General features: G+C 36.9%; 1 protein-coding gene across 16 annotated transcripts in view; it reads left to right on the plus strand.

The window, feature by feature from the left end:
* The window catches only part of Dnajc21 (DnaJ heat shock protein family (Hsp40) member C21), a 106493-nt gene that overhangs the window by 5502 nt on the left and 87872 nt on the right, over positions 1 to 13119 (plus strand). For all 16 annotated transcript variants that reach the window (XR_015442224.1, XR_015442220.1, XR_015442221.1 and 13 more), the window contains exons 3-7: positions 1106 to 1229; positions 1517 to 1639; positions 2039 to 2343; positions 3797 to 3948; positions 11001 to 11088. Coding sequence is in view for 6 of the 16 variants with exons in the window: in XM_087189285.1 (XP_087045411.1) it covers positions 1106 to 1229; positions 1517 to 1639; positions 2039 to 2343; positions 3797 to 3948; positions 11001 to 11088 (792 nt within the window). In the remaining 10 variants the exon portion in view is untranslated. The remainder of the gene's footprint in view (positions 1 to 1105; positions 1230 to 1516; positions 1640 to 2038; positions 2344 to 3796; positions 3949 to 11000; positions 11089 to 13119) is intronic.

A 13119-nucleotide genomic window follows, 5' to 3' on the forward strand; every position in this document is an offset into this window, starting at 1 on the left:
GGCTTCTACATTTGTGACAGATAATTTTACAAAAAATGATCTGATAATTTAATCTCAGTTTCAAAAATTTTCATGTTTGAAGTTCTGAGTTTTTAGATTCTCAATAAACTGTTTGCTATAAAGGGTTATTTTAAAAATCCTGACGTAATTGTGCAAGAGCCTATTACAAAGAGCAATATAGATACTATGCAAGTCATCTCTGTGTTAAAAATTATACAGAACTGCCTGTCAAGAGAAAAAAGCTGTCAAGAAAATTTTTACAAAAAATGTTTTATAATAAAATCAGAGAATCCTAACTTTATTCAAGGAATTCAGAAATCTGACCTTAGAAATGCTTCTGCCTTTCTCTTAAACTTCTGAGATTCCTTCCTTAGTTCATTCTGTCTGGCTTATGTTCTAGATGTTAAGTTACTTATTTTCTTTTCCAAGGACTTCCTTATATTTTTATTTAAAGCTCTGCCTGGAAACTGTCCTGTTACCTGGAGGCAATGCCATACAGTGGCGAGGAGCCTGGTCTTGCTAGTGCAGAGACTTGGTTTTGAATTCTGGCCTTGCTGTTTATGGACTTTGATTATGGACAATAAGTACAGTATTTAATATTGCTGAGCTTCTATTTCCTGCTGTATGATAATAACTACTTTTACAGAAGAGCAAATTACTCTTATAAACAGTAATGTGAGTATATAAACCTCCTACTTTAAATCTACGTAAACATAAGAAGACTGTTGTTCTGGTGCACGGAGTTAAATTCGCAGGACAAAAATGTACAATTAGTCCATGGACTAGATTGTGTCCAATGCTGTCTTGTTTAGTAATATTTCTTTCCTCTGGAAATGCAGCTAGCTTTCAGGGAGAATCATAGAAATTCTTTAGCTTTTTAAATTACCCTGTTCATATGGGCTAATATTAGAAGTTACAGGCATAGTTTTAATCTGCAGTTTTGTGAAAATCTTAAGTTTTTTCATGTTACTATTTCCTTAAAAGTGTTTGTGGATTGGATATATATGGGGGGAGATATACACATCCACTAATATTTTGACTGATTCAGAGTAAGCCCTTTTGAATTTTTATTCAACCTTCATTAGTGGTGCCTTTTTTTTTTAAGGTATGATAATCATAGAGAGGCCTTACTTAAAGGAGGGCTCGATGGAGAATATCAAGATGACAGCTTAGATTTGCTTCACTATTTCACTGTCACCTGTTATTCTGGTTATGGAGATGATGAAAAGGTAAGATAAGTGGACTCATTTTCTTATCAAGCAGTTAAGACTCAAAATTTAAAAATATTATTCTATAATATAAGGTAAAGCAGTGTTCATTTTTAAAACTGAAAATATATTGCCCTTGTATTAAGCTATCAGCACATTAAAAACCTCCAATTGAAACTAAATGTATTTGCAGTGACCATAGCTGGTTATTGTAATTCTTCAGTGTTAAAGTTTATCATCTTACACTTTAAAATCTTATTCTGTGATTCAACTGCAGGCATTAAGAATTTGTGTTTCTGATTTTTTAGGGCTTTTACACAGTGTATCGTAATGTTTTTAAAATGATTGCAAAGGAAGAACTAGAATCTGTACTAGAGGAGGATGTTGAAGATTTTCCAACTTTCGGAGACTCCCAGAGTGACTATGATACGGTAAAAGAAAAGTGCATTGCATCTTAGCATTTATCACTATGTTTTTTTCCTGTTTTCCAATTTTAAAAAATTCACACTAGTCCCAGCCTATAACTTTTTTTTCTCTCTGTCCTAAAGGAATGTGCAGCTGTCTTAGAGCCTCCGTTATTTACTTTTTCTGTTTATGGACCTATTCTCATTCTGTGGTCAGTAGGACTGCTTTCTCATTAAATCTTTTGAAGACTGATTTATTTTGGAAAGCCTTAAAAGGATTGATTTCTCAATTGATTAATAATAATGTTAAATATATGAAAAAGAAAGCTAGAACATGTTTTCCATCATTAATATGTAAATATTAATGTCTTTCTAAAAATACTTAAATACAAAAACCCAGAATTTTACCTGTTTTCTTGTCATTAGGTAGTCCACCCTTTTTACGCTTATTGGCAGAGTTTTTGTACTCAAAAGAACTTTGCCTGGAAGGAAGAATATGATACACGGCAAGCATCAAACCGCTGGGAAAAGCGAGCCATGGAAAAAGAAAACAAAAAAATTCGAGACAAAGCCAGAAAAGAGAAGAATGAGCTTGTACGTCAGCTGGTAGCTTTTATTCGTAAAAGAGATAAGAGAGTGCAGGCTCATCGGAAGCTTGTAGAGGAACAGAATGCTGAGAAGGCCAGGAAGGCCGAGGAGATGAGGCGGCAGCAGAAGCTCAAGCAGGCCAAGTATGTGATGTGTGCTGGGTGCTGGATGCTGGCTCCTGGCTCCTTTCTCCTTTTCTCAGCATAATTAGGGGTCGGAAGGACATCACTGGGTACCATCATGGGTTTTCATGTCCAGTTCACTTGTCTTTCTGGCCTCATTTCTTTTTTTTTTTTCTTTCAAAATCCTTGCATTAAGTAGTGTTTTTTCACTTACTATGTGAAGTTTTATTTTAATTTGGATTTTTCTTTCAGAGCCCTCTATACTTGATGTCCTTCATAGATTCTTATAAAATATCATCAGTTATAACTAATGTTAAGTAAGTTCTTACTCTGTGTAAGATTCCAGTCTAAGTGTTTTCCTGACAGCAGTTTAGTGGAGTAACTTCTGGTTTTTATTCTCCTCAATCTTGTGAGGAAATGAGGCAGACAGGCCCAGCGTCACATAGCTAAGTCAGTCACTCAGCTGGGAAATTGGACCCAAGAAGTCTATTCCAGATCCTTGCTTTTGAACCACCATGCAATATGCCACTTTACTGATACTCTGGGATACTCAGTTCATTTTCATTCCTTTAAAGTTTTATTGTTACGAGTTACTGTAAAAGCGTTAAATGTAGAGCATTATAACCCCCCCCCCACACACACACACGATGGGGATAAAGACAGCCTTGAGCATGCTAGGTAAGTCCTCTACCATTGAGCTACATCCCTAGTCCTTATATTTTATTCTGAGACAGGATCTCTGTGTTGCCCCATCTGGCCTTTAATTTGTTGTGATCTTCTTACCTCAGCCTTTTAAGTTAGCCAGAATTACAGGTGTATACCACTGTGCCAAGCTATAGCATTCTTTTTTTATTTTTGGTACCTGGGATCGAACTCAGGACTTTGCGCTTGTGAGGCAGGCGGTGGCACCAGTGAGCTAAATCCCCGGCCCTATGGTTCACTTACTAAAAATTCTACTCACTCTACTTACCTTTATTTTTGTTTTTTTTTTTTTTTGGTACCAGCGATCGAACTCAGGACCTTGTGCTTGTGAGGCAGGCCGTGGAACCACTGAGCTAAATTCCCAGCCCTCACTGTACTTATCTTTTGAAAGTTAGTTCATTATGTGGCACTTAGGACTTAAAGTCATCATCTGAAGACTTTTAATAAATTGCTAAATTGTATGTTTTATTTATTTATTTTTTTGATACCAGGGATTGAACTCAGGACCTTGTACTTGCCAGGCAGGAGCAGTGCCACTGAGCTACATCCCTGGCTAAATTGTATATTTCAGAACATCGTTATCTAGAAGAGCAATTAAAACTAAGTAGGTGACAGATTTCAGTAGCCTTGCTCTCTTTTTAACTTAGCACAGGTTTTTAGGTTTGTAAGCATTGAAAGTTTTCTAGGGAATGGATTTTAAGCTTAACTTCCGAAGTGAGAACCATGCAGAGACATGATTGTCAGCATAGAAGGACTGTGCTTTTGTGTCTAGACTGGTGGAGCAGTACAGAGAACAGAGCTGGATGACCATGGCCAGTATGGAGAAGGAGCTCCAGGAGATGGAGGCGCGGTATGACAAGGAGTTTGGAGATGGATCAGATGAAAATGAAACGGAGGAACATGAGCTCAAAGATGGACAGGATGGTAATTTTTCTTGATGCCTTAAGAAATTTAGGAAAATATTGTGTATAAGGATGTACACTTAGATAACTAGAGGAGCCAGTAAAGGGGCCAAGATTTTAAACAGCAGGGAGCTAGAGAGAGAATGAAAACCCAGAGTGCACCAGTGCTCCAGCCAGTTGTTGCCAGGATGGTGCCAGAGTTTTCATTTTTTTGTTTGTTTTTTAATTTAATTGGTTTTTTATGTGACATTTCTCAATTTATAAATGTGGGAAATAATTAAAATTAAAAACAGTACTGTATAGGCCTCACAAAGTAGTTAATTGAAGTATTGTAATCCAGATAGTTTGACCTATCAGACTCTTTTCAGCCTGTGTTCTAAGTGATTTGTGCTTCTGGCTGCGTCAGTATAATGACAGGTGTGCATATTCTCAAGTGTGACTGACTGGCCAGCTATTTAAGAAAATGCAGTTAAGCAGTGGGTCAAGTCTTTTATAGAAACTATTTCTAGGAAAGCAGATATTGTGCAGGAATCTTTGTAGTATGTACAAACTGTTCCTCTCATTTCCATCTTTATGGAGAGGCTCCCCTAGGTGTGACAAAATGTTTCTTTTCCCTGCCTCTGTCATTGGAACACAGGTGAATGACTATCCTAAAAGGCAAAGTATAAGCTTTTTTTTTTTTTTTGTGATGCAGGAGATAGAACTCAGGACCTTCTGCTTGCAAGGCAGGCACGGTGCCATTGAGCTAAATTGCATAAGCATTTTTGAGAATAGCTGTATATCTCATTTTCCCCACTGTCTCTAGCTCTTCCATTAGTCAAACAGTGATCTAAACATACTTTACTAATTTTACTTATTTACAGTATGGTTTTTCAGAATAATAGCCCAAATGATAAAATGACAAACATTAAAAAATGATTAGAAAATAAAGTGTGTTAATGAATCAGAGGTAGTTTGTGTAAACCTGTTTTGCAAATTATAATGCACTCTATAAATGTGAAATAGTCTAATTTACATAGTTTTACAAATTGTTTTTGAGACAGGGTCTCTCTATGTAGTCCAGGCTGGCCAGTTTTACAATTTTTAAAATCTTTGTATCCAGGATCACACTTGATCCTTAAATATAGGTTTTGCTGATGGGATTATATCATTTTCTTATTGAGAAAAGTAGTAATCTGAGAAGCTATGGGATATTCCTGAGAACATATGACCATTTTGAGATTCAGGCTTTTTTTTTCAAGTCTAGCATTCCTTATTAACTGTTGATTAATTAAAGATTATTTCATGTATATATTTATCTTTTTAAAATTTTTAAATTTTATTTTATCCCATTCCTCCCCTCAAGTCTCCTCCCTGTATATATATCTTTTTTCTTATTTTGCTACTAGGAATCGAACTCAGGACCTTGTGCTTGCCAGGCAGGTGCGGTGCCACTGAACTAAATCCCCTGCCCTCTTGTATATATATCTTGAAAGTATACATATCATTGGAAAGTAGCACCACATGCAGTAGTCTCCCCTTATATCCTCACTTTCCAAAGTTTCATTTACCTCAGTCTGAAAATATAAATTATGCCTTGGTCCAGTAGTATAATGAAATTTTGAGTGATCCTGTTCTGTCCTGCCCTAGTTGGAATGGGAATCATCCCTGGTGCTCAGTGGCAACATTGTACATACTACCCACTTCTTAGTCACTTAGCAGTTAGTTACTTGTAGCTATCTAGATTATCAGATCAACTATTGTGTTATATACCGTTTGTGGTCAAGTAACCCTTATTTTATTTATATATTTTTTGGTTTTCGGGACAAGGTCTTGCACTGTAATTCAGGCTGGCCTTGAACTCACTATGTAGCCCAGGCTGGCCTTAAATTCCTGGCAATCCTCCTACCTCAGCCTCCTGAGTCCTGGGATTGATTACAGGTGTGTGCCACTCTGCCCAGCAACTCTCAATTAATGCCCCACAGCATAAGAGTACTGATGCTGGTAATTTGGATATGCCAAAGAGAAGTCATAAAATGGTTTCTTAAATTAAAAGGTAAATGTTCTCAATTTACAGAAAAGAATCAGGTTGATGTCGTTAAGGTCTCCAGTAAGAATGAGTCTTCTAACCATGACATTATAAAGAAGAAAGCCATGCTAGTTTTACTGTTGAACCTCAGACTGCAAAGTTACTGTTGTAGCGTGTGCTGAGTGCCTAATTAAGATAGAAAAGGCATTAAATTATACAATTTAGTAAACCCCAAGGTTTCAGGCATCCTCTGCCCTCTAGAACATAGCCTCTGCAGTTAAGTAGGGACTACTTAACCCTAACATTAACACTAAATGGGGTATATTTTGGTCATTTATGATGTCAGAATCTTTCAGAATCAACATCACTTTATAAAGAACTAAAATGAGAAATATGAGGAATATGAGACCTTGGGATCTTTATTGATAATAAATCCCAAATCACAATCAATTTACTTATTTCTTAACTAGGATATGGGATTGTGCAAAGAATTTCATTTGAACTTTGTAGTCACTTGAGTTTTATAGCCTATATTGATAGTTGTAATAAAGCCTCAAGCTCATGAAAAAGATGTATAAAGACAATTTTAGACCTTACATATAATAAGCTATCTTATAGCCTATCCAGTAATAATAGAATATTGTAAAGCTATATGTAAGAATAAAGAAGTGGCATTTGTTTTCTTTTATTTCTTTTTTTTTTTTCCATTAAGTTTATTGGAACATTTTCGGTATAAAATACAGTTACATTCATCATTGGGATCTTGTACCATTACATGAGTATCTTGATTCTTATTTTTTTTTCCCCTTCCCCTGCCCTCCCTTTACCCCCTCCACCCTTCCCTACTTGCAAAGACTTTGTTTCCATTTTTTTCCTTTTCTCATATTTTTTCTTTTCCCTTTTTTCCTTTCCCCTACCCCTCCCACTTCCCCTGCACCTTTAGACCTTTTCTTCCTGTTACACAATATCAGTTATACATTTTCTAAATTACAATATCAAGATCTAGGAGACATTACCACAGATTTTACAGAATGTAAAGGGATATAGAAAGCATATTACAAAAATCTGTTTTGAAATAAATTTGACAACTTCTAAGAAGTACCTTGGAAGACAAATTAATGAAACTAACTCTGGAGGAATTATAAAACCCGAATAGCACCTATTAAAGAAAGTACATTCCTAGCTTGAAAACCTACCTATATGACATCAGCAGGTTCATATACATTTCAATTGATAAATTATATCAAACAATTAAAGCAGAAAAAAGAAGGAACACTTCTCCCCTCATTTTAGGAACTCAACATTGCACCAATCCTAAAACCGGACAAAGACAACAGAAGAAAAAGGTATGAACATAGATAGAAATTTGTTGAACAAAAACTATTAGAAGTCAGATCTGGCAGTATGTAGAGAGTGGTTTTGTTATAGGGATGGCATTGTTGGTTCAGCATTGGAAGATCCACCCCCAAAAGTCATCATTTTAACAGAGGAAAGGAAAAAGCCATATGATCCTGTCACTAGTTGGAGAAAAAGTATTGGACTAAATTCTACAGCTGTTCATGGTAAAAGCTATCAGGAGACTAGAAGTAGAACAGAACCTTCTCAGCAGATTAAAGACATGTACTCCATACTTCCAGCGAGAACGCCTTATATGAATGGAGAAGATACAGTGCTTTCTCCTTAAGGTGGGGAACAAGGGAAGATATGCTTACTCTTTATCTGTCCATTAAACTTTGAAACCTAGGCCCCACCAAAATAGTCTGGCAATAAAATGACACAATTAGGATAGGATTGGCAAGGTAGAAGCAAAATCTTTACATGTATATGAAATGATCATCTACAGAGAAAATACTAAGAAATCTCTAGGAGCTCCTAGAACTTGTATTTGAATTTAGCAGGATTAGAAAACACAAGGTATATATAAAAATTCAGGTCTGTGTATACTTGCTATAAATGAAGAATTGTATATTGAAATTTAAAAGTTATGTTGGAGGACAAAGGACCTAGAAAAGTTAACACCAAAACAAAACAAAAACCAAAACAGTGTTGGAAGACGTTTAGTACCTAATTTTAAGACTTCTTCTAAAGCTACAGTAATCAAGGCAGTTTTGGTGTAAGGAAAGACATATAGATCATTGGAATAAAACAGAATCTTGAAATAGAACCACACATATATGATCCACTGAGTTTTGAAAGATTATTTAACATTAGCATTTTATAAAATATAAACTCCATCCAAGAGCCGAGGAAGAGATAGCGTTTTCAGCAAAGGGCACTAGAACACCTGGTATCCGTATATAAAAAGTTAACCTCAACCCTTTATTTCCATACATAAAAATAACTTGAAGGGATCTATGAACCTAAATATGAAAGCCTAAAAGTATAAAACTTTAAGAAATTATAAGGGAAAATGTTTATGAGTTCAGGGTAGGCAAGAACTACCTAGGATACAAAAGACATGTATAAAAGAAAAAAATTGATAAATGAGATTCCATCAAAATTTAGAACTTTACACTTGATCTTAGCCAAAAGGCTGAGAAGCGATCAAAATTTAGAACTTTAAATGACATTGTTAAAATGAAAAGTAGTCCTTAATCAGACCATCTTTACAATGCATATATACCTATGACCAGAATATATAAAGAACTCTTACAGCTCATTAATAGACAACCCAGTTAAAAAGTAGACAGAAGAAGATGATAAATAGCCAGTACAGCACAAGGAAAGGTGTGCAACTCTAGAATCAGAAAAATACTAATCAGTACAATAACAAGATTGAATTATACATTCATTAGGAAGATGAAGTTAAAAGTTTTAAAAGCCTTGTCATGACTTTTTCTTTTTGTTGGATTCTCCCCCTTTGCATTTAGTTTGTCACGCCCAATGGATTCATTCTGCTGGGTTTCCTGGGGTTGTGATCCTCATTGTCTTTTCTAGAATATTGTCTAAAATTTTTAGGAGTGCCGGTTTGTTATTCATGAAGTTCCTGAGGTGCTCTTTATCATGAAAGTATCTTATTTCTCCATCCATTTTGAAAGATAGTTTTGCAGGGTACATCAATCTGGGTTGGAGGCTGTTTTCCTTTAGGGCTTGAAATACATCACTCCAAGCTCTTGCCTTGAGGGTTTGCATTGAGAAGTCTGCTGTGATTCTGATGGGCTTTCCTTTATATGTGATTTGTTTCTTTTCTCTTACTGCTTGTAGAATTTTGTTCTTCGGTTGGATTTTTGGAATCCTAACTATTATATGCCTGAGTGTAGAGTTTTTTTTTTTTGATCAAGGCTAGCTGGAGTCCTATATGCCTCCCTTATCTGTATGTCAAGTTCTTTTCCCCTCCTTGGGAAGTTTTCTGCCATCACTTCTGTGAAGAGTTTTTTTATGTCATCTGCACTCTCCTCTTTCCTCATTGACTCCAATCAGTCTTATGTTATTCTTTGCATCGTCTAGCAGCTGCTGGATTGATTTCTTGTGTTCCTTTACAGTTTTAAAGTAATTTTTCTTTTCTTGGTCACTAATTGCAGTCTTTTCTTCTATATCTGAAATTCTATCCTCACATTGGTTCATTCTGCTGCGCAGACTTTCGATGGAGTTTTTAATCTTTTGGAAATCTGTTTGCATCGATTTATGGATTCCATTTGTTTCCTGTGTTGAGATTCCATCATGTTCCTCAGATCCTCCATTTTTTTTATCTGTGTCCTCTCTAGATTTATTAATCATGTCTTGCACCATGAGCACAATCTTTGCTGTTATCTGAGAAATTATTTCTGATTTCATTTTTCCCAGATCCTCTTTTGTTGCCAGTTCAGAGAGTCCAAGTGGTTGAGTATCAGAGTGTTCCATCTCGTTTCCCTTTGGGGTTGCTGTAGGTGATCCAGAAGTCTATTTTTGAGGCTTGTTTACGTGTCTTCTCATTTCCATGGGGGCGGGGAGGGGGCCCTGCTTCTGTTGCCCGTGCGGCTCACCTTCTCTGCCCTAGGAGCTTAAGATGGCGGTGGGGAAGCTTCCTTCTGGGTGCTGGGACCGGCTCAGCTTCTCTGCCCTAGAAGCTTGGGTTGGGGGGGGGGGAGCTTCCTTCCAGGTGCTGGGACTGGCTCAGCTTTTCTGCCCTAGGAGCTTGGGATTGTGGCCAGGGAGCTTCCTTCCAGGTGCTGGGACTGGCTCAGCTTCCCTGTTTTTTCTTGGTTTTTTTTTGAGACAAGATTTCACTATATAGTTCTCACTTGCCTCGAACTCCCCATGTAGCCTGTTTTGGCCTTGAACTAATGGCGATCCTCCTGTCTCAGCCCCCCAAGTGCTGGCATTACAGGCATGCACCACCATGCTTGGTTTACACCTAGGATTTTGAGGATTTTCTGAATCTTCTTATGAGCAGAACTTGAAGGATGAGATGATTTATTTGGCAGCCTGCCTTTATAATGCAGTGCTCCTTTTGAAAGGCCAACTCAAATCCTGACACCATTTACTTTCAGTAAAGAAGTTAAAATCTTTAGTTTCTAATTTGCATGCAACTTTAGGTCCTTATTAAAGGGGCATAATTTGTTAAGATATCTTAGTTTGTTTTCTAATGCAGCAGACCCCCACCTTTTGGTACCAGGAACTGGTTTCATGGGAGACAGTTTTTCAGAGATGGAGCATGATACTATGTTTTCAGGATGATTGAAGCACATCATATTTATTGTGTATTTTCTATTACTACATTGTAATATGCAGTGGAATAATTATATGATTACTTGTAGCTGCTTCCTAGCATTAGCATCATCAACCTCAGCTCTATTTCAGATCATAGGCATGAGATTCTCAAGGAGGGTGCCACCTAGATCCCTCACATGTGCAGTTCAATAGCATTTATGCTTCTGTGAGACTCTAATGCCCACTGATTTTGCAAGAGGCTGACCTTAGGCTGTAACGTGAGCAATGGGGAATAGCTGAAACTTCCCTTTCTGGCCCACCACTCACCTCTTACTGTTTGGCCTGGTTCCTAACAGGCTTATACTGATCCATTGTCTGGGGTTGGGGACCCCTTTTCTGACCAAACAGGATTCTTACCATAAGCTTTCCTCTCACAGGTAAAGACAGTGATGAGGCTGAGGAAGTTGAGTTTTATGATAACCTTTACTGTCCAGCATGTGATAAATCTTTCAAGACAGAAAAGGCGTAAGTATACTATCTTTGAATTCACCTTTTCTTTTGAGGAAAAGTGTAACACTTTGAAAGTACTCAGGACTGGTTGTAGCAGCTTACTGGAACCTTGTCCACTAGGGGATGAAGAAGTGTCTGTATCAGCAGTTAAACCTCTTGTACCAGTTGTCACTCATTCACTATTCCTATGTAATAGCTACTTTATAAACACACATGCTGCTTCCAGAAGGAAGTTCTGCTTGTAACACAGGCAAGGTGGCTAGACCAAATCTGACATCTGTACTTGTTGGCGTCAGACTTACTTCGACCCATTACTGTTCCTTTTAGGGTGTTGCTGCCAAACTAGGAACTTTAACTTGTCCTCCAAGAGTATATTTGCTGAAATGGAAGCACTTCATCTTGTGAGAACAATGACAAAGAGAGACATAGAAAGAATGCCATTATAAAGGAGAGGGGAAGAATATGGGAGAAAATGAGTTGAGTCACCAGGAAAAAGAAGCATAACCTGTAGTCAGGAAGAAAGGACAGCAAAGGAATTGAAGACTAGTATTACTTCAAAACACCAAAGGAAAAATGAGAAGGTAGTAAGAGAAGTGGCAAGAGGCACAAACAGTTAGAAACAAGCAAGAAAACAAAGCAAATTTTAATTATTTTTAAATTTGGAAATACTATCATACTTAAAGATAAGTTGTGAGAATGTGGCATACTCCATTTACCTGTTGCTAATGTTTTGTCCCATTTGTTCTTGCTTTCTCCCTCTGTCTCTACACACACATACATACACATACAGTTTTTTTTCCTAAATAATTTCAGAGTACGTTAATGCTCCTTTACCTCATACTGAGCTCTATATGTCTTGAGAATAAGAATATGTTGTCAAGGGCCGGGGATTTAGCTCATTGGTTTCACCGCCTGCTGGGCAAGTGCAAGGACCTGAGTTCAATCCCTGGTACCAAAAAAAAAAATGAAAGAATATGTTGTCAACTTTAGGAAATTTATAAATTTATAACACTGAAAGGGTACTTTTGTCTGACTTATTGCCATATTTCAGTTTTGTCTGTTGATCCTTTATTAATGTATACACCAGTGCTACCCACTTCAGTATAGAATCCAGTATACTAGTCTTTTAAAATGTTTTTTCCATAGAAACTTTTCATTTTGAGTTTGTGTATTTATTCATGATTAGATTCAGTATATGCATCCCCAGGTACGATATTGCAGTTGTGTCATTTTCAGCCGTTCATATCTGGAAGCATGAAGTCCTTCTGCTCCTCATTGGTGATGATTGTTTTGATCATCTAGTCAAGGTGTTATCCATTTTTTCTACATAGAGTTAATGCAATAAGTTTTTCCTGGAAGAATGTTTAATCTGTGGGGAGACACTTCAAAACTATGCAGATAATTCTAGATACTGGAATGGGAGGAGCAGAAGAATAGACAACACCCCTGTGCTACTGTAGGTCTTTAGAAGCACAGGTTAGGTCTGTGCTGTGGAGAGGGGAACATGTGTAATGGACACTGAATTTGAGATTAAAATGTTTGAATGGACCAAAAAAAACCTGCAAATACTTATTCATCAAAACTTTACTCCTAGGGCTGGGAATTTAGCTCAGTGTCACCGTATCTGCCTTGCAAGTGCACGGTCCTGAGTTCGATCCCTGGTACCAAAAAAAAACTTTCCTCCTAAATTTAGCATCCATTAATGATTTTATCTGGTATGTATTGAGCATCCATCTCTAATTTGAAGAGCTGAAATGTCCAAAATCTTAAACTTTTTGAATGTAGACATGATGCCGCAAGTGGGAAAATTACACTTGATCTCCTGTGACAGATCACGGTTAATATACAGCATGTTAAAAATATATAAAATTACCTTTACACTTCAGGTACAAGGTATATGTGAAGCATGAATGAGTTTTTTGTTTAAACCAGGGTCTCATCCCCAAGAGATCTCATTTTATATATGGAAATATTCCCAAATCGCCCCCAAAACCCAAAAACATGAAATCCAAAACACTTCTGGCCCTAGGATTTTGAATAAGAGAC

The sequence above is a fragment of the Heterocephalus glaber genome, unplaced genomic scaffold (genome assembly GCF_053883595.1).
Source record: "Heterocephalus glaber isolate CG9 unplaced genomic scaffold, H.glaber_assembly_v1.0 deba00001538, whole genome shotgun sequence".
Taxonomy (NCBI): Eukaryota; Metazoa; Chordata; class Mammalia; order Rodentia; family Bathyergidae; genus Heterocephalus; species Heterocephalus glaber.